We start from the raw sequence: 21,728 nt of genomic DNA on the forward strand, positions 1-21,728 counted from the left end.
AAACAAAGTTTCCTCATGATCCCTTCTTTGAAGAACAAAAGTAGTAGAGAGGGAAGCACATTTCAAGATCATTCTTTCTAAAAATCTTCAGTATTGCAAGGGAATTTACCAGACCTTTAGATGGGATGATCTTGAAATATCCCCCTCAACACATATAGCTGTTAACATCAACCATCAATTTAACAAACTATCCTGGGAAACTAAAAGGTACCACCTATAAAATTCCATTTCAACAAAAATCCACATCATGGCTGAGAAAAAAATATCTGCTTTCAGCTTTCACAAGAGAAATCTTGATGGTACGAACTCCAAAAAATTTTTGTTTTACCTTTCATTTGTTGCTGTGGACAGTGACAGCAAGAGTTTTTAAAAGTAACCCTCAGGTTTTTAAAAAATTCATGGTTGGCAGCAATAGTCCATCTCCCTTGACTACCAAAAGAAAAAACATCCTCTCTCTGATTTCTACTTATTAAGTCAGGAATTTAGCAGGAATTCACAGACAGCCTGAGTGGACATTACTTAGATAATTAGTGATGAATTTTAAAATTATGAGATTTTTGAAATAAAATCAATATAAAGTAGAACCATGACAATATAAATACCCACCCCACGCTATTTGGAAAACAGTATGCAGTTAACTAAGACTCTAGGTTTAATTTTGATTTCTAACTTTTTTGTAAAACTTAAAACTATAGTCTGAATAATGAAACTATAGTCAGAATAAGGGACATTCAGTAGGAACAGCAACCTATATCCAGCAAGTTCATGGGATTTCTAAAAAAGTCTCGTGTAAATTGGCACACTGGATGAAAAATTTTGTGACAGAGATTACAGCACAAATTAGGCTGAAAGGAATGTGGCTGGGGAGGTCATGTAGTCTGTGCTCCTGCACAAAGCAGCTCTGGTTCATCCAGCTTTGTTTTGAGTATTTCCAGGCATAAAGATTCTGCACCTCACTTGGGCAAACTGTTCCGATATGTGACCACTTTTATAGTAAAGGGAAAAAATAAACCCAAAAAACCAAGGAAGTAAATTCATATAGGTGACTGGAATTTCCCATGTTCCAACTTGTACCCGTTGCAACTCCAAAATGAAGCTGGCTCCATCTTATCACATAATTGCAGTCCTTGCCATCAAAATTTAATATAATGTCTCCTGCTTAAATACAGCCATCTTTATGTTACCTTGAAATGAAATTCATGTGAGAAAGCAGAGCTACAGAATAATCTCTGTTTTCCATGTTCACAGTGTACAGGAGTACTTGTCAGAGGACAATTAGCTACAGGTTTAATTTGTAGCACAGAAGCTTTAGATGGCATGTTAAGAAAAGGGGTTTTTAATTACAAGGTCTATGAAATTGGTAGAACAGTTGTCTGATGAGGTTGGAGAGATCTTAAGAGATCTCCATCCCTGGAGGTCTTTGAGAACGAGTTAGACAAACTTTTATCAGGTATGACATAGATACAGAGATCTCACCTTGGGGCACAGGAGCAGACTTGATAATCTCTGCTGTACTTTCTGCCCCTGAGTTTTCTGTGAAGGTTGAGACTGTCTCAGGTTAATTCTGGCTTGAGCCTATGGGCCAAATGATAGAATGCTTGATGCTACTGAAATACTGTAATCTAAATGATACATTTGGTGTATCAAATTTGCACTTACTTTTTGGAACTTTTGGGTTTGCCTCACACAGCCCACATGGTGGTTTCTGTGCTGACACGCTTAAGAATTCCTTCCTAATGGGTTATGGAAGAACGGGCTATTTTCTCTATGCACTGCTACAGGAAAGATACCCAGTGATCATTTAACCCTTTTTCAGGGAGCATTGTTACAATATTCCCTTTGAAAACAAAGTCCCTGTAGCACTAAAAGTGAGGTTAATGATATACTAATGTGTACTGGACACCCTGTAGTGCAGACACTTAGCACACTAAACATGAAGTTCAAGAGCTGTTTACATCCATACAACCATCTGTTCAGCAATCACGCTGCTCAAACGGAGCGGAGCGTTTACTCAGAAAGGACACCCTTTACAGCCCTAATTCAAAGAAACAGAAGCAAAGCAAAATCTATCAATAAATATTGGGAGGGGGTGGTGGACTTTCTGCAATCAATTAACAGACACAGCAAATACATTTCAGTAATATTTTCTTGAAAGTGATCAAGTGGTGACTGATAAAGTCCCCCTTGCCGCACAGAAAAATTAGGCTTAATGTTTTCAAAAGGTGCATATTAAAATATCTTTTCCTCCCTTTATGAGCTAAATATTTCATTGTAGGGAAAAAATAACAGGGGTAAAGTACAGAAGTGGTTTCTAAAGTGCTCAGAAGAGTCAAAGAACTACCATAGCTCAGCACAATTCCCAGCTCCACTCACCCAGTCAGTTATAATTTAGACATTCGACCTTTGCTGCTAAATCAGAGACTTGCAGCTCCTCTGCTATTTCGCCCCTGGCCTCCTGCTAAGATGGTCAATGAATATACAAAATCACAGCATGGAAGTCTAGCAGAAATAGGATGGCTCATTAACTTGGTGACAGCTAACACAGACACAACATGGTTTCACTTTTAGTTACCATCCACCTGAAAGGCTCAGGTAGAAGCACAGCTCAGAGACATGGGCATGCCTGGAAACCTGCCCAAAACTGATCCAAGTATAGATTCAGACATTCTTCACAAAGCACACTTTCCATAACATTTTTTTTTGTCAGCCTACAGTAACCTTGATGATTGGATGAAAAAAACCTGAAGCATCTTTTAATAATACAGGTCATACCTTTCATAGAATCATTTAGGCTGGAAAAGACTCTTAAGATTATCCCAATGCCACAATTAAGAAAGCATCAGTTCTCTCCAACTGCTCAAGTGCAGTCTGGTGATCTTTGCAGAAGACAGTTTATTTTGGCCAATGCGGTGTTACCAAATTTCAAGTGTGTACTGGAGACAGCAGTGAGAGGAAAAAACAGAAAAAATATTTTCTGCAGAAAATGTAGCAGGGGGAACATCAGAAAACCAATACTTTCTCTACTTCCTCTGAGTAAGTTTTTACTATTTAGTTGTAATTTCTGTGCACACAAGATAAAAAGTTAGACTGCTCGAAGTACACACTACTATGCATATGAAACTGTTCAAGTGTATCACAAGGTTTTTGATCAGCTTAAGACAGAGGAAAGTTAGACAGGAAGCTCTCAGTACAGCTGAAGAGCCAGCACATTCTACTAGTATGAAAACCACACCTTCTTCCTAAAGCCTATACAAACACCAGGTATTATTTCGAAGATAATGTCATGGTTTTAGGCTTTTTAACATAGGTCTGAAACAATAGAATTAAATAAAAAGTTATGTAAAGACAAAGAGGAGATCAGATACCTGGAAAAAACTTTACAGCACTAATTTTGGCACCACCTTTTAGTGCAGTGTTATAAAAACACAAGTTCTGAGTAAAAGACTACTGAAACAGATTCAGCAGGAAAGATTCGGAATTGTGGCTTTTTAAATTCAAAAAAAATTGATCAGATTTAGTTTTTGGCAAGAAAGAAATACTCTTAGGTAACTTAAACTTGCTATGCTTGCTTTGTTCCACCTACACATCCTGCTTCTTCCTTGAGACCTAGCCCTATTCATACTTCCTTTTAAGCAACTCCTAGTGCTGAATGCTTCCCTTTCCTCAGTCCTGTCCTGGGGTGGACTCTCCTCCAAAGGAAAATCTGGTTTGGAATTTTTCGCTGATCTGACACAGAAAAATGAGATTTTTTTTTTTTTAACTGAGAAAATTTTCTTCTATTATAGTAGATAAGAGTCTTCTCTGGTTTATCAGAAACCTTTCTGCCTGCATTCCAAGGCATAACATCAATGATTTATGGTAATAGGAAGCCATGCAGTGGCATTTTCCAGGAGCTCTGAACTGACAGAGTTGGCTTGAATCCACCCGGCTTCTAAACAAACATTGTTTCCCACCTTGCTGTAGACAAACCACAGTCAAAATGGAATTTTATTGAGCAAATAACCCTGCTGGGGACTTTATAGAGGCAACTGCTAAGTCTCCAACTTTGGTGAACCCCAAACAAATGGTCCCTAGATACTGAGGATGCAACTACACAGGGACTGCGGGCCCTACAGAAGGTGAGCACTTCCCTGTCCATACACCATGAGTGCTCAATAAATGCAACATGGGATAGAAATCTCAGATTAAGTGTGTTAAGAAGCCTACATCTGCCCTAAATCTGGCAGACTAGCCAAGCCCCTTTTGGGGAAGCAGCCATGGTTATTATCTGCACTGCACTGAGACAACTCAGAAAAGGAACAAAAATTCAAGCAAAATTGCTTAGTGACTGGATCACTAAAACAGCTCAGTGCAGGGCAAGATGTGACAGCAGTTATCACCTGTTCTGTACATAATTATTTATGATATTTGGCTGAATCTAAGCACAACTTTAGAGGTGTGCCTAGTGCCACAGGAGAAAGCCCTGATCACAGAGGAACATGTCCTTTTCTTGCAGTACAACATTTACAGGACAAGACAAGCATGATTAACACGGGTAACTGGTGAGGAGCACCCAACGTGCAGACAAATCTCAGCACAAAGATCTTACAGTGCTCTGGCTGGCAACCAGTAGACCTTCAGGCAAGCACAGACTTGCTGGTTAGATATTCATAAATTATACAGAAATGGTACTTTAGAGCAATGCCTGAAAACATGGTTTGATAAAAATATTAGTTTTCTTCTTCACTGGCAAACATGCACTGAAGCCCCAGTTCTTTCCTGTAAGTAAATACATGGACTTCGTTTAAAGAATGTGAAGCACAAATAGTTTTTCTGTCTTTAGCATGTCCATTAGAACCCTGGCATAGTGGACCCTAACCCAGACTATGGCAATCAGGTGCCACGCTGCATCCAACATCCAGGAGTGCATCTAACATCAGAACTCTAACAAATAGTCACATGTAGAGGTGGCAGGTTTTACCTAAAATAAATATTAGTCAATAAAAATCTTACCTTCAAAAGTGCAGGCAGAGTTGTGCTTTCCTTTTGGCTGCTCTTTGAATTTATGGCTGTGCTCCCTTTGTTTTCAGAACTGAAAAACAAAAATATTGTGTAACACTGAGTACTTGCATTATTCAAATCCTCTCAAGAGCCAACATATTTAATTTAAACACAAGAAAGGACAGCAAAACATATTTTCCAAAACTGTGGTATATACTCTGCAGATATTGTAGCTGAAAAAACTGAGCCCCAAAAAGCTGAAGACAGAACCATAATGACTTTTTCACCTCACACAGAGGTTTTTGAACTCAAGCACTCAGAAACAGCACACGGCATTTCAGCTCTTCCAGCTGAAAAATGACAAGATTTCCATGCCTGTGTATTAATTTTCACCTGCAATTGAACAATGATCTACCACAGCAGCATTCATTGCCACAGGACCACTTGGCACACCTGGCAGCTCCAAGGCACACCCCATTCTGAGGCCTGTGAGCAAGAGGAATGTACTGCTGGCAGGTGGAATCATCCCAAATCACAGCCACCACATTGAGCAGTTCTTCACTGAACATGCCCAATGGGCCATGCAAATGCTGAAGGAATTTTAGAAAGGGGACAACAGGTATGTGTTTATTAACAAGGCAATGCCTGCTGCTCCATTTTAAAAGTCAGAAGCCCAAAATCACATGTGTCCTTATGGGAAATTCACCAAATTCATTCAAATTTTCTTGAGAGTTCATCTTTGGAATGAAGGGAACCAACTCCCTGCCCTCAGCCCCAGTTCTTAGAACAATCCTTACACACAATCCAACAGAGAACATTTTATTAAAAACCTTTATGTTACAACCAATTTAAAAGCTAAAACACTATTAAGGAAAACATTAGGTGTTGTTAATGACAGACATCAGTTCCTGAACTGTGTAGCATTACATGAAGAAAAATAACTTTGTGCTAACATATCATATGAGTAAGAATTTCAATTAATTCACATTTATTTCAAATATCCTTCACCACTTTTAAACATTTAGCTTTGCTATTGAAAAATGCACAAGTGTGAAGAGATGAACCGAAAGCTCTTTAAATAAAAAAACAATTATTAGCAATTTGGTGGAATTCTGTCAGGATTTGGAGAAGGAATTAAGGTGCTGCTGTACTCCTACTGCTCTTGACTGTAAACCACAGGTAAGCACATCCCAGTAAGACTCCCTATGAATGCAGATGGTTTTCTTCCTATTGTGGATTAGGCATCTGCATTCAGTATACAGTGATATATACACAAAAGCAAAAGCCACTCTGACTAAATGTAAGTTTCCTTCTCAGCTGCTCAGAGACATCATTCTCTGAATAAAAATGACAGTAGAACTCTCCTGCTATTAAGTTTTTCAAGATCTTTCGCATTTTTCAGATGTGTCAAAAGAAGAACTTTTTCCTCCCATTTAGAGATCATCTCCAAGTTGAAAACCATGTACTTTCACATCACCTTAGGTAATCTCCCTTAATGCATTCATAAACACAAAGATGCTTTTTCAGGGACGGCATCAGACTGAAAGTCTTGGCTGTTCTTTGCCTTCTTGGAAGACAGAGCAGAAGAATTAATATTCTGACTTATTAATTTCTTCTGCTGCTAACGTGTTTCATGAAGGAGATGTCACAATCACTCTGGGCAGTCTGGTACACTAATAAAAGTGTTTCTCTGTACACAACTTATTTTCTCTCTCCTAGTTTTTGTTTTGTTGTTGGTTTAAAAGAGAACAAACTAAAAACCAAAACACCCTTCTCAGATCTACGTGGCTTTTCCTGATGTTGATACATTTGACATGAACTAAGATTCCCTGGACTTTAGAGTGGAATAAAGAGGGTGATGTCAACCAGACATTCTTCCTAAGTTCAATGTATCACTCTTTATGGAACTGGTCTGCAGACCAGAAATGAGATCCTTGCTTTCATTAAGTCCTGCCAGCATACTTTATACCAGTGATGAATTACTGCATCACTTTGTTTTGCTCATATTCTTCCCTTTATATAATGTGGGGTTTTTTTCCCCAAAACTTTTTTCATTTTCCTACTTCTTGTTTATATTTGAAATACATGTCTGAATTACTTTCTTCTAGCTAGCCATAGAAATTCCATAGCATACATACCAAAACTGAAAGAATGCAATTCAGCAGATAAGCATCTTAAAATCAACAAGTTAAAAAAAAGTATCAAAACTTTCCTTTCACTATAAAATAACCCTAACTCTGGAAGCATTTCCCCACACCCTTTCATAGTTTATATTCCAGCATTTCTACATTCCTTAACCTTTTGCTTTAGGGTGTAGTTCCTCAAACATGCTGACTTTGTCAGCAGAACCAGCTTTAGAAATCTCTCCTCCTTCCTCCTCAACCTCAGTTATCTCTACATCCTTAACTCAGCCAAGAAGGGCTCTCAGTAGGGCAACACTTTTCTACAAAATCAAGAGGTGGGCAGAAGTTTCCTAGAGTAAAAATCCAGCCTGTGATCCAGTTGACAGTGCAGTGATTTCCAACTGCACAGTGAAGGGCCAACAAAAGTCACTCAGCAGCAACAGGAAGGACAAACCACTGCCCCTCACAACACCACAGAGGCTGCTTGGGGTGAAGCTCTTCTCCCCTTAGCCAGGACCCAGTTTTAAATGGATCTCTGAAACTAAATGGTCTCAGTTTTACAGCACAAAAGCTTCTTTGCTGCCCAAAGGCCTCGTGGGTGGCTTAGGATAAAATGGTTTTGTTTCTCTCAAAGAGGCAAGGTTACCTTTTATAGCCTGAACACCACAGACACAGGGGCTGGGCCACACTCAGTGCCTGGGACTGAAGAACCTGCTGGCTACTGCTCATTTCATTCACACAATGCAACTTAGCAATCCCCACAACAACTCCCTCCAAATTTTAGGGCTTTCCCTCTTATCATCATTGCATCCATGGCATCACTGTGACCTAGGGCTACAGCTGTATTCATCAAGTTTGGCTCCACAAAGTTTTAAGCTTTTCCAGAGCAGTGGAAAAGATGGAGCATGTTTTTTCTGGAGCACTTCGCCACGGCAGGTACCACCAATGTTTTCTCCAGCTGAGCACATCTAAAGCTAGGCTTGTGCTTAACCACCCACCTCTCAGGACAGCATTTCACACTGGTCCAGTCAGGAATTCATCTTCAACTTTGTGCTTCACAAACTACTGTTGTTACATTATACACCCAGAAACAGGCCTCTATTAACCCATCAATCGACTCATCTTTGCTTTTAAGAAGAGCAAAATGTGGTCTTAGGAAGAAAGAAAACATCTCTACCAACTTGCTTCCATGGGCTTTTTACCTATCCAGGCAATCACTTACAAATTGTCACAACCACTTTTTAACATGTTTAGACAGATACTACTCTAATTTTATAGATTTAAAGGGAGGAAAAAAAAAAGGCATGGAAATACTAAATAAAAAGACACAGTCACAATTAATTCTAGAAACTCAAGCCTCTCAGACATGTAATCTACTGCCCTTCTGTTGCTATTTCTGCTAGACATTCCTTTTTCTCTTACATATTAGTGCATCCAACAGAGATGGATTAATCTTTAGCGAAGGTTTAGAGGAAGGTTAGAGGGATTTCTTCTCCTCAGCTGTCTTGCTGCTCTTTCTACTGTCTTGCCAGCATGCCTAAACTGATTAGCATCACTCTTATTCTCTAACTAATCAAGATTAAATTTAAGTTACAGAACGGTATCTTTTGAATCTTCTCAAAAAACCTTTCTTTGTGCCATTTTCTATTGCTTTTTGTTCCTCTGCTGCTGCCTCCGTTTTGACCTTTCTGTATTACTTGGACAGGTGGTGTCTGAACCAGAAGCAGGTTTGTGGTCCAAGTTTTTAATCATTACACTTTGGAAAGAGAGGTTAGAGACTCTTATGAGCAAGACACGTTCAAATTCTGCATTGCTGCTCACACAAAGAGAGATTACATGAGGGATTACAGTCAGCAACAAAAAAAAAAAGCAATTTAATGGAGCATATTTAAGTACACGGCTTTCAAGGTCTTTTGCAACTGCCTCTAAAAACAGAACAAGACAATTACAAACAATCACATCTTCAAAAGGCCCTCACAGCATCTCTGTATGGTGTGAGAAGTCTGCTTCCTCCACCCTTGTCCTTCATAACAATCCCTCAGAACTCACAAATTAAAAGCCCATCCCCTTCTTCCTTTATTAATCCACCCCACCCATGTTATGCACGCAGCAGATTGTGAATGTGTTGTGACAGATAAAAAAAAATAAGCTACAGGAAACATACAAGGAATAGAGCACAAACACACAAGTTTGGATGAGACTGACCACAGGCAGAGTTCTTCAAACTGAAAGTAATTGCTGTGATATTTTAGGTTCCTTTTATGAGCAGAAGGCAGAGACTGCCTGTTGCTGTTTGGGAAGGGGAAAATTAATGGGCACTCCCTTAAGGAAATGGGGACAGCTGACTAAAGCTGAACTTCAGTTCAGCACCACCACAGCACTTGTGGATGCTGACACGTGGATTTACTTCTCCCAGGGCTTTGAATCAAATCTTTTCCAATGCAGCAGCTCCAGCATTTATGTTTCATGCAGCCCACATGGAACCAGGCAGGTGAGTCCTCCAGCCTTTTGCCATCTCCTCTCTCTTGGGGACAGATGACTCCCCGAGTAGCCAAACCCACCCTGCTACCACATAAGGCTGGCATTGTTTGCTTTTAACTGGTCCTCTCAGATTAACTCAGGAACCATTTAATGTGAGACTTGTAATGGCAAGAGAATAAGCAATGCCCAACCTCAGAGATGTCTTTTAGGTTTACTTTATTTCAGCATTCTGGGATGTAATGACAGCCCTTGCCGATCCTTTCTTTCTGAACAAACCTAACATCTCTCTCTGGGAAATACACCTCATGTGGTTCTGTGTCATGACTTCTTTCCAATTTTACTTTGTGCCAACAGTTACACGTGCAGTGCTGTACCTTCCAGAAAGATATTTCAATGGAGAAACATTGAAACAAGGATTTCATCACCTAGTACTTTAAAATCCATTTGTGCAAGAGCCTCCCTGAAGAATGTAAATGAGTGGAAATCCACAAGTCTAATAATACCATCAAATATAGATGTGCAAGACCTCAATGAGGTTTCAGCACATTACAGGAATTCTCACACCATATCCACAAACCAGTAGTAGTAATGAAATTTTTATGACAAAACTGCAAAGAGCCATAGGTTGCTTAGTATTGGTTAATTCTTTGTCCCAGTTTCCGAGTGGTAATTAAAAAGGTGACTGCAAAAAAATTCAGACTTTGAAATTAAAATTTTTATTTATATATATATGTATATATCCACCAGCTACCCTGCTTGCCATACAGACCCTTATGATTACTGTAGCTGGCCTCCTGCATAATCTAGATTAGGAAATTTCACCAAGGGAGACCTGCATCAAGCCTTTAACACATGACAGGAAGTTATGAGCTTTGGTTGAAAAACAACAAACTATGGAAAAATTACCACTTTTGTAAATAAGACCTTTCCACGTAAACTACTACTAAATTCACTACTTATGAGGCTTAACTATTCAAGTCTCATCTCTCAATCAATCTACATCTATGTGGGACAGATTATAAAGGTCTCAGATTCAAACAACCTCTTGAAGCCACAGGTCTATAACATCAAGCACTTAAATCTGATTTCCCTTCCAGTTACATTCCTTGAGGCAGAGTCATTCCTCAAACTTTAACATTGTCATTTCTAAACTAAATGCCACTGAGCTACTTCACTTTAGTCTGTGAGGGAGTTTTTCCAGACATCACATTGTTCTGGACATCTTTTCAGAGCCCTTTTCAGTATGCCAGCATCTTTTTCATAATAAATCATGGACACCAAAACTGGACTTGGTCCTGCAGTAACCAAAGCATGCACAGAACACATGTGGTTTGTTGTTTATACACCCGACAATCCTATTTTCTTCTCTGAGCCACCACTTTGGCAGCTCGTCTTTAACTGGCTGCCAACCGTGGCAACTTTGTTTGTTTCCAATGTCATCTACATGGTGATTTCCATACTTTTCACTCAAATCATCTGCAAACTTCACGTGCTACAGTTTTTTCCTCTTTTAAATTATCTGTGAAGATATTAAATGGATTCAAAAATACATCCTTTTCATTTTCATCAAACAGATCAAGTACAAAATGATTTATTACATCTGGATTTTTTTACAATCCTCTCTATGTTGAGCTTTAGCCTGCTGTTATTGCACTTGCAAATATTTTAAGTGGAGCATCAGCGCAAAGTCTTAAGCATCTAAGGATGGTATTTCAGCAGTTTGTCAAGGAAGCTGTAATCTCATAAACAAAACTGAGCTTGACAATTCCCATCTTTCAGTGATGTTACAATCAATCCCATGTTTATTAACTTCTCAGGTCGCCTGGGAGACTTAGTAAATCAATTTTTCTATCCTTCTTTTTTAATGCAACTAAATAAAATAGACTTTAAAGGGAAACACCTTCCTCTAGGCATTATCATCACACTTGTGAAGCCATTTGTGGGCTGTGCAGCTGGAAGAACTATCAGAACCTAATCTAAAAAGTCAATTTTTTAAGTGTCAAGCTCCCAGCACGTATCTTGAGGAATATGAGCAAGGGTACAGTAACCATTTGTTAAATTACCTGAAAGGAAAATATTCCTGTAAAGCTCAGTGGCAACAAGATAAGAGGAGATCAACTGGATGAAAAAAATTGGCTTGTGCATCAAGTGACAGCTAAAATATATTAGTATTTAACAGAAAATAAAAATGTTAGCATTTTAGAAGAAAAATACCCCAACGAATTAAATGGATTTAAACCTCTTTCCTCTGTTTCTCTCACCTCAAAACCACAATGCTGCCCTTTTCTGAAAAGCTTCGAAATGAGAAATTTCCAGTGAAGTTCTCAGCAAGATTCCCAGGCTAACACACATCTTGAGAAACCAAATAGCAGCAGCAGTGACAAAATCTGCCTCTAGTCTCTGGCAAGGCTGTTGGGGCTTGTATTAAGAGAGAGGGAGAATTTTGCACAGAAATTTGAATGTGAAGTTTCTGGCTGCTGCTTCTGTGCTTAAGCTTAGGCCACACACATAAGGGAGATCAACTGAAGACATTAAGACAAATGGTAATTATAAAAACAAGTTATTGAGTTTGAAATTAGGGGGTCAAAGGAAAGCAAAGCTGCTGTTTCATTAAAAAAAAACATAGAAGGGAAACAGAGGAAAAGGAAAAGAAAGCAGAGAAAGATAAGAAAGAAGGAAAAGGAGCCAGGAGGAGAAAGCAGGAACTTAGGCAGAACTGTTAAAATTGCTGATTAATGTAAGTGTTGAAATAGACAAAATGTATTTTATTCAATTAAACTACCCTAATTTCGAAACTAGTTTGATTACAGAGAGCAATAAGCAATTTAGATTGTTTTAACTGAAACAATTTTTCCTCTCGAACCTGTTTCTGCTGCTGATTTACATACTGTTCTTTGCTTGTGCAGCAAAGCTGGGTCAGCTTCACATTCTGCAATAGCAGTGCTGCATTGCATGGTTTATATCAGCTACACAAAGTATGTTAGTACTAAATGAAGACTAAAACAAGCAACCAGAACTATAATGGAAAATAAATACGTCAGAAAAGTCACAGATAGGCCATGTTTTACAGTGAAAGTTTACATGAAAAAAATTCAAGAACCAAATCATGATGTTACACTGAACATGTACCTTTAAGTTTAAAGGCTAGAACTAAGAGAAATAACTATGATGACCCTTGCTAAATAACTTAATCTGTTTTACATGTGAGGGAACTACACAGCCCTGCAAAGGCAGGAGAAAGAAATAGAAATGTTTCTGAGCAGAGCTTACTCCAGTGTTGGGCAGTGCGATTATACCAGATTACATCAAGGTTTTCCTTCTGGCATCTGTCAGGCATAGTAACCAACACTGCTCTGGAGTCTGCCCCCTGTTTGCCAGTCTGATTGGTTAGACAGTTTACAGCATTTTTATGACACACACACTTGGTACAACATCAGAAACAGATTTACAAACCATTTATTAAGGTTAAATGTATTGAATTAATGGGGAATAGAACTGTTTGCAAAGGGCATGGTTGTGGTGTGGGGGATTGCAAGTGGTACTTACAAAATGGCATAAAAATAGGAGATATTAAAAAAAAAAGTAATCCAGGGTAGCTTTAAAGCAGCAGCAACTGTTGTTCTGATAAACAGAGCATACCAGAATTTCAAAAAGATTCATTAAGGACAATCACCCCAGAAAAAACAAGCAAGAGAGACTGGTGTCACAAGTAAAGTGCAGCAAGCTCTTCTAGTCAGGCTGGAGGAGAAAACTTTTGGTAGAGGTATAGAGGGCTGCTATTTCAAGAAAATACTCCCCAGAAACTCAAGAATGTACTCTCCAGAACTCCCATCTTTGATCACAAAACATATACCAGGAAGCATCCCAAAGCCACCAATGTTCACTCTTTTATTTTGAAGGCATACATGTTTCATTCCTACCAAAATAAGTTCTACGCCAAATTTTCAGCCTGTAACTGATGATTAAAATAAAAGTATGTCATCACTGCAATTCTTCCTGCCTTTTCTGTCCATGTGCTCACAAGAAATAACTTCTTCCTACATTTTTTACCAACACAACACTGTAGGTGACGTGCAGATCCCCAAGGTGTTTACACACTTAGGTCTCAAGACCTCCTTAAGTAGAAGGAAAAATATTTTATCAACTTAAGAAGTAGTGGAACATTCAGAAAAACAACATTCTATTTCAAAATAAGGCAAGTAATGAAATCACAATAACAACACTATTGGAGACCATGTCTTGTGTCAAGAAACTGACATGGGAAAGTGAAATGAGTCAGGAAGGCAACATTTCCGACCTTAAGTCTTCAAAAGTGATACTGCAAAGCCAGTTAGAACAGATAAACATTATACTAAAAATGAAAATTAATATACCAGAAGAACTGAGAACCCTGCCTGAGCAACCCAGGGCTGTGCTACTGTCTGCAAGTATAATAGCATATACTAACTGAACTGTATAAAATCCAAAAGCCCCTCAGAAATTAAAAGCAGTAGCTGGGTTTCCACCCTTTCAAGAACTTACAAAAATTAGAAATACAATCCCCACAGCAACACATATCAGAATCTTAATTTTTTTCCACCTGGGAGCCTTTTGTTCACTAGAGGAGAAGTCCAAGGAATTTTGATCTTTGCAAAATTCTTCCTTAAAACCACAGACTTGTAGCTGTTTTGGAAATATTTCTGCATTAACTCTGGCCCTTATGCCAATAACTGGAAAAGGAGAGAATGCTGTTAACATTTAAAATAGTGGAAAAGCCGTTGCTTTGTTTCTTCCAAGGAGCTCTTCTATTATAATTAAAGCTCGAGTAACATTTCCTTCAGGAAATGTCTCTCACACACATGGCCAGCTGCTGGCCCTGCTCCTCCTGGTCTCAGTCCCATGAGACATCCAAGTACGTGTTCTGATCAAGCAGGCAGTCCCACTAGAGTGCACAGAACTATTTACCTGCTTAATTATAGGCAACCCCTCTGGTACCCTGCTGAACTGGGGCCTTTCATACTATTTTGAATTATCCTGCAATGGAAGCCATAATAGAAAAATCTAGGAAGCAAAAAGGAAGAAAAAAACCCCAAATTAACAAATGTACAGAAAATTTTCATAATGCACCTTACTTAGGCAAGTCTAATTTGAATTCTTCTATATGGTTGGAGTAATGCCCTTGCTGGTTCCACAAACCACCATCCCTCATGTAAACTCATAAATAAGCTAAATTTTAACAACAACACGAAGAATCCTGCTCTGGCTTTTGAAAGTAAAAGGTTCTTTATTAGAAAGCAGAGACTGATGTTTCCAGCAGACAATGGATTTCTTCAAAGATGCCAATGGCATGTGAATCAAACCCAGCCAGGAGGCAGCAATTTCAGAGGAACTAGGTTTGAAATTTATTACTCCCTTTTCCATCAATTTCCAGCAGTCCCTCAAATGCAGTTTGCACAACTACAAAAATACATGTTCTTTGTAAACAGGAACAATGACTGGCAGTCCCAAAGGAAGAAAAAGACTCACTAATCTCTCCTCAGGCAGAATAAACCAAGTTCTTCATCTCTGAAAGCTCTCAGTAAGATAGTAATGGATGAATAGAACAACAACCTCAGCCCCCCCAAAAAAATCCCAGCAAACAAATTAGCCCCCCAAAATCCTAAACCACATAAAAGGTTGCTCCTCCCTGTTTGGTGTCTCTGGTATACTTCAGCAGTGCAGACAAAATATCCTGACAAATCAAACTTGCACTGGTAGTTCTGTGACCAGCCAACAGTGCTTGGAGAGAAAAAGAGAGATCTGAAACGAACCTGCTAAACACTACAATATCTAATAAAATGCACCCATAGTTCAAAGGACATTTTGATGGTACCTCAGTAAAAAGTGTCACACCCCTCTGAAAGGTCTCATTTATTCGCAAAAGAACAATTGCTCGGCCAAAGAAGCCACATATTTCTGAAAGAATCCATAGTGTAGACTTACAGTGTAAAAGCTGTTGTCTTCTTCCAGATGGACTAAAAATACATGCATTAGTAAAAAAAATTAAAAATTATAAGACTCCTATTAGAATAGTGAAAATGCAATTGGGTTTTGTCACTCAGGGGATTTGGATTGCTCCAGGATAAACACTGTGGTAACCAATAACCAAATGTGTATTATTGAAAATAGCAAATAGTCCAGGATAATGACTGCCTTTGGTGGAAGTCAATGATAAAAACTTGGGATGAAGAGCACTGAAGCCATTCAAAGCAGCCCCGACCCTGAAGAAGACACTTAAGCAGCAGGCAAGCACTGGGTGGGAGATGCTTTCCATTTGGCTACATTTTATGTAAAAGCCAAGTGAACTCCTAAGGCATGTACAGTGCTTTTTGCTGCCACAAAACTTACAACTAACCTGCACAGCTTATTTTTTCCACAAGCAAGCAAGCCAGCCTCCAGCGAGTCTCATGTTCATCAGAGCTACAAATTGCTGCAAGGGCAAGTTATTAACATAAGCTTTTTGTCAAATGAGGTTCTCAGAAGAGTCCAAGACGCTGATTAACAAACTATGTAACTCCCCCCCGATCCCCTTCCTTCTATTTTAAACGAGGGTCACGGTAGGTTTGGGTTTTGGTTCTTGTGGTTTTTACAGGTAAATCCGAGCAGGGTCTGGAGCAAGAAGGGAGCTCTGCCCATGGGGGAAGGAAAGCTGGCAGCTTCCAGCCACCCACTGCTGCCTAATTTGCGGGAGCAGACAGAGAATGACTTTTGGATGGACAGAGGCTCATTTCTGCATGCTTTTATAACTCAGGAAACCATCACATTCTGCAGAGGCATCAAATGTGATGCATGTCTCCAGAGGCCAGTGCGGGCACACAGGGTGTATGTGATGATATACTGCTCTCCCTCTACTCAGGTCTTCTACTTTTTTGAAACCCATCAGTAAGTAAAATACCTCCACAGAAAAGTTTTATATACATATATCAAACTTGGTCTGGCTCCAACATATATCCTACCGATAACCTGAAGGGGATTCCATGCCGCTGCATACATTTCTCCTAGCCTTTTACAAAAGCTGCATTCCCCAGCTCGCCCACACACTCCACACCTTCACAACAAGCACCCAGGGCAGCCCTGGTGCCCCCTCCCCGCACTCCGGCTTTGTTCCATTCTGCTGCCCGGCCGAGCTCGCTGAATAAACGCGAGGAGCGAACCTGCGGCACTCATCCCAGCCCGGCGCTGGCTAATGTATGCAATTACGCTAATCTGCGAACAAGGCTGCCACTGGAAACCAAATACGAGAACGTCAGCATTCCTGACGAACGTGCCACGCTGCAGCCCGGCACAACAAGGAAAAGCTCCTTAACATACCAAATGGGCCTTGGGATGGCGAGGGCTCTCGCTTGCCTGCGCTCCGGGAAGGAGTCACGGCCACCGCCCCGCAGCGAACCTCGTGAGGAACTCAACAACGAGGCCGAGGGGCCAGAGCCTTTGCATGTCTGCGCGGGCTACCCCAGCTTCCGAATACAGAAAAGGCTCCTGGCTGCAGGAAATGAAACTGCGATTGGGATAGAGATTAGACTTGCAGCCCCAAGTTAAGTGGAGTAGGTCTGCCATGAGTGCTACCTAGGGATCGGCCATGTAGTGCACAAACCACTCAAGTGGCATCGCTCTCTTCCTCACCGAGGTGACCGCTAGGCTTTTCTGTTTATCCCAAACCACAGCTGGAGGGAGCTGGCAAGGCGTCATCCGATGAAACCTGTCCCACTGCCTCTCTAGATCCAAACCTTCGCCTTCTCCCATATCTTAACCACCCCCACCAGACAAAACAGCCAGGCTATTCCAGCAATTGTAAAGATGGCCTTGATTCAGCAGCCTGGCTCCCGATTTCTTTTTTCCATGAATTAAAAAAGCAACGTTTTCTGCTCCTAAGAGACCAGTGGATTCTTGGTGGTGTACTGGCATGTCAAATGCTTACAGTGAAACAAACCCCGCAAAGTTAAAAATCCTCATGGTGCATTTTTACAAGACTGTTGAAGATGGTCAGTGTGAAAGGGCAACAGGCTCTTCTATTTACCATGATTGTTGAGAATATGCATCTCAATCCTACAGCTTTTCACTGAAAGAACTACTGGGATAGCCACTGTCTATCTGATTAAACAGCATTTACTGTCTGTCAGCTTAAACACAAACCTATGCCCTATATCAAGAATGACTCAGATTAAAACCAACATGTTAAAAGCAAAGAATACTACACCTGAGGAAGTAAGGCCTAGGCAGTTAACACCTTTTCACCACAAAAATATGCTCGTTAACTTGGGCCAACAATGAGGCTGCCTGAGAAACGGAAGAAAACTTATCTGTGCTTCTTTCCTAGTTACAGACAGAAATCAGCCACCAGAATGAAAAAAAAAAAAAAGAAAAAAAAAAAAAAAGGAAGAGGAACAAGTACACAAGAAGTTTCCAAACCTTTTCATCTTGTAAAGTCTCCCTGCGCTAAAAAAAATATTAATATTGAAGTTTCCATAAACCACAAATTTTGCATTGAGACTTAAACACATCAGTAATATTTATGTTGCATTAACGCCTCATTTACACCAGTCCAAAAGAAAACTTCCAGCGTGAAAACTGAAAAGGAAAACCAAACAAACAAAGCCCTCAAAGCCCTGCCCTGCTTTCAGTCCCGAGGAAGGGGCTGCGACCCGGGCCACAGGACGCTGACGGCGGCGGAGCCGTGGGGTGCGCGATTCCCAGCAGGTTCCACCGGGGCTCTGCCGAGCCTGGCGGGGCCGGGGGTGCTCGATGCACCTCCCGGGGAGCCCCGGAGTCCCCCTGCCCCAGCGCCCAGCAGCAGCCGTGCCCGCACGGCAGCGCTGCCCCAGCACAGCCCGCCCTTGCCGGCCGTGGCAGCCGCTGTCAGCCGCGCTCCCGGCCCGCTCCGCAGCTCCCCCGGACCCGCCGCCGCCCCGCCGCCGTCCTAGGAGCCGCCCGCGGGACGCGCGGGCTCCCCACGGGGAACGCTCGCTTCCTCCCGCTGCCCCGCCATCCAGCAGTGTCGCAACACGGCCCGGGGCCCCCCTCAGCCCCGCGCCCCCCGGTGTCCCCCGGCCGCGCAGGTGGCACCGCGCCGCCCCCGAGCCCCGCGTACCTGTTCGCCGCCCCCTCGCCGGGTGGGCTCCTGGAGAAGAAGCGAGAGAAAGTGCTGTGCCAGGAGGGGCCGGCCCGCCGCCGGCTGCCCCCGCCGGACATCCCCGGGACCGGACCGGACCGGACCGGACGGGACGGTAGACGCCGCCAGCAGCCGCCCGGCACCGAGTCCCCGCGGCGGCGGCGGCAGGCGGGAGGCGGCGAGCGCGTCCCTCCGCCCCGGGGAGGAGCCGCCGCTCCGCGCCCCCGCCCCTGCCCTGCTGCCGGCGGGGCGGGCCGGGAGAGCCGCGCTCGGAGCGGGAGATGGCTGTAGCAGCGGCAGGAGGAGATGGGGGAGCCCCGTCCGCGTCCCTTCAGGCGGGAGGGCCCAGCCCCTGCCCTGCCGAGCGCCCGGGGCCGCGGAGGGAAGCGAGGGCCGCAGAGGGGGAAGGCCCGCCGCCCCCGCGCCGGGAGGGTGGCGCGTTGTATTTGGGTTTGTTGCTTCTTTTTTTTTTAAGTTAATGGGTCATAATTAGTGTGAACAAAGAGAAAAGTTCAGAGGTAAAAAAAGCCGAAACAAAACAACAACAAACCTCTAAAGAAAAAGGTTAGGTAGCTTTGAGAACCTACAGTCCTGACTGACTGCAAACGCAGCGCCAGCCTGGTGCTTTGTGAGGGGGGCCAGCTTGGAGCTCCTGCACTCGTTTGTCCGTGTAAAGTCAGGAACTGGCTCTGCGCTGTCCCGGGCACAGCGCGGCTGCCGCAGCATCTGTGCCTGCTGCCCAGCGCTGTAAACATTGGCATCGAGCGGAGGCACACGGCAGCAGCGGCTGCGGATTCAGCTCTCCCCTCTCTCTGGTACTGGAGGGTTCATGCTTGCTGACGAAAAGTGGCCTGGAAAAAAGGAGTTCTCCTGTCCTTCAAAAAGTTTACTTCCTAGAAAGGAGTTTGGTTTAGTTTTTTGTTTGGTTTTGGCCTTTTTAATACCAAACCCTTCATTTTGCTCCTTCCAAGAGTTGTGGCCACCCTTGACTTAACATCAAACTATACCTACAGATGACCTTGTCATTGCAACAGCACAGTGACAAATACTACCCTCATTTTATAGATCGAGGTGATGCACAAAACCTTAATGATTCACGGACTGTGAGTTACTGGTAAAGTAGACCGACCTCGACACAAGGGTTTTAAATTCAGAACCACAGTTTGTCATCTTTGTGAGCATCTCTGCTGTTCTTGTGACTGCCTCCACCTTACACCTTTCTATCAGCTCCCTTTTGCTTTTTGCCATCTCACAGAGCTGTGGAATGATTGGGAGGGATCTTAGGATGTCACCTGGTCCAATCCCCTACTTAACCAGGACCACCTGGAGCAGATTACCCAGGACTGTGTCCTGATGGCTTTTGAATATCTCCAACTCCAAGGCCTCTGGGTAACCTGTGCCTGTGATGTCCTCTCTTTTGTAAGGTTTTTTCCCTTTCTTCACCTTAATCCATACCCAAACCTCTTTCTTAACCACTGTGTCATTGTGACAGGCAGATTATGAAGCTGGTACTCTAGGCCCATCTGCAGAGCAGCAGCAATAAAACAGCCTGAAAAAAACTTACTGTCTGCTTTTCTGTCCTCTTTTTCCTACCTCAGCTATGAACAAATCTTTAAGAAATGTGCAAACAGCTCTGCTTTGTATAGTCCAAGTCTCATATAGCTTTGATGTGGAATTTAAAAACACAGACACAGCTGGATATTGGACATGCACTTAATTTTTTAAGCAGTCGGAATTTGGACTAGCTGGTTGGATCACAGGTTACAAAAAGTAGCTTTCTCACAGAATAGAAACCAGTCACAAACCTTATTCAGGGGACCAGCACTTAGTACACAAGGTTCTGTCCAGTATTCAATGTCCAGACAAGGAGCAGACAGTTCTCTCAGTGATACAGATGCCCCAAGCTTTGCACACAGCCATGAAATGTTTCATTCCAGAACAGTATAGAGGAAAACAAGAAGCCACATTTTTAGTGTACCTACACATAGTCGCCAATTCTCAAAGAAATGGCAATGGGGGTTAAAACTGCAAAATGTAACAGCAGTTCCCAATGAAACATTATAAAGGAGACACTCCTTCTGACATTCAAAATAGAAGTAATTAGGCTCCAAAACCAAATTAGAAAAGTAGCAATTTATTAGGACTGCACAAACAGGCTGCAGGGAGGCTTAGGCTCTCCCTGTTTATTACTTTTAATTCTTCTTTGCCACACACATCTCACAGCTTCCCTACCTATTGCTTAAGTAAGATCTAATCCCTGAATAGCAAGGTAGCAAACCTGAATATAATAATTAGCATTTATTAAGCATCCGGTGTCTTCAAAGGATTTAAGCATTAATTAATCCTCGTAATCACCTCAGGATGTAGTTAAGCATAATATGGTGAGTGGTTTGCACACACAGAGGCAGTCAGAACACCTTGCTGCATCCCAAGGCTGTCCACATGTGCCCAGAGGGGCACCATAGGGTAGCATGAAGCATTACCAGGGCTCTTCTTGTCCAAGAACAAAGAGCCAACCTAATCAGAAATGCTAATCCCAAACAGTAACATTTTGTGCTCAAATCTGTTCCTCCTTTCTTCACTGTATCTAAAAGCAGAAAATACAGGAATGTACCAAATTACAGTTCTATTGCAGGCAAATAACAAAAATATTAAAACTAATCAATGTAGTAAAACTGTATCAATATAAGAGATGAACATGGCACAGGTTAGAGAATCCCCTTCTGTTTTTTTTTGTACCCCGGAGTAATTGAGTATCACATGACCTAAGAGTAAATAGTTTTGACACACTTAAAATAATAAAAGGGGAAATTTAGCCACCTACACTTCCAGCAAGGGGGGAAAGGGAAGCTTTTACCCAAAGCTGCAGTATCTGCCATGTGGCAGGTGGCCTCACACATTAGCACAGCTGCCAGCATTAACAGCAGCACCAACACGTGCAAGCCAAAACAGATGGGGCAAACAGGTTCCTTTCCGCCTCAGATTAAAGTGCTCACATGTGGCCCACATGAGGTAAT

General features: G+C 42.0%; 1 protein-coding gene across 1 annotated transcript in view; it reads right to left on the bottom strand.

Annotated features, from left to right (window-relative positions):
* CRYBG3 (crystallin beta-gamma domain containing 3) overlaps positions 1 to 18,878 on the bottom strand; it is an 85,584-nt gene extending 66,706 nt beyond the window's left edge. Inside the window, exons 1-2 of the mRNA XM_071433786.1 lie at positions 18,691 to 18,878; positions 4,993 to 5,071 (exon numbers count right to left, since the gene is read on the bottom strand). Coding sequence (XP_071289887.1) covers positions 4,993 to 5,071; positions 18,691 to 18,791 — 180 coding nt within the window. The 5' untranslated portion in view covers positions 18,792 to 18,878. The remainder of the gene's footprint in view (positions 1 to 4,992; positions 5,072 to 18,690) is intronic.
* Positions 18,879 to 21,728: the final 2,850 nt, after the last annotated feature.

Source organism: Agelaius tricolor, unplaced genomic scaffold (assembly GCF_023055355.1).
Source record: "Agelaius tricolor isolate 1412-34295 unplaced genomic scaffold, bAgeTri1.0.p SCAF_9, whole genome shotgun sequence".
Taxonomy (NCBI): domain Eukaryota; kingdom Metazoa; phylum Chordata; class Aves; order Passeriformes; family Icteridae; genus Agelaius; species Agelaius tricolor.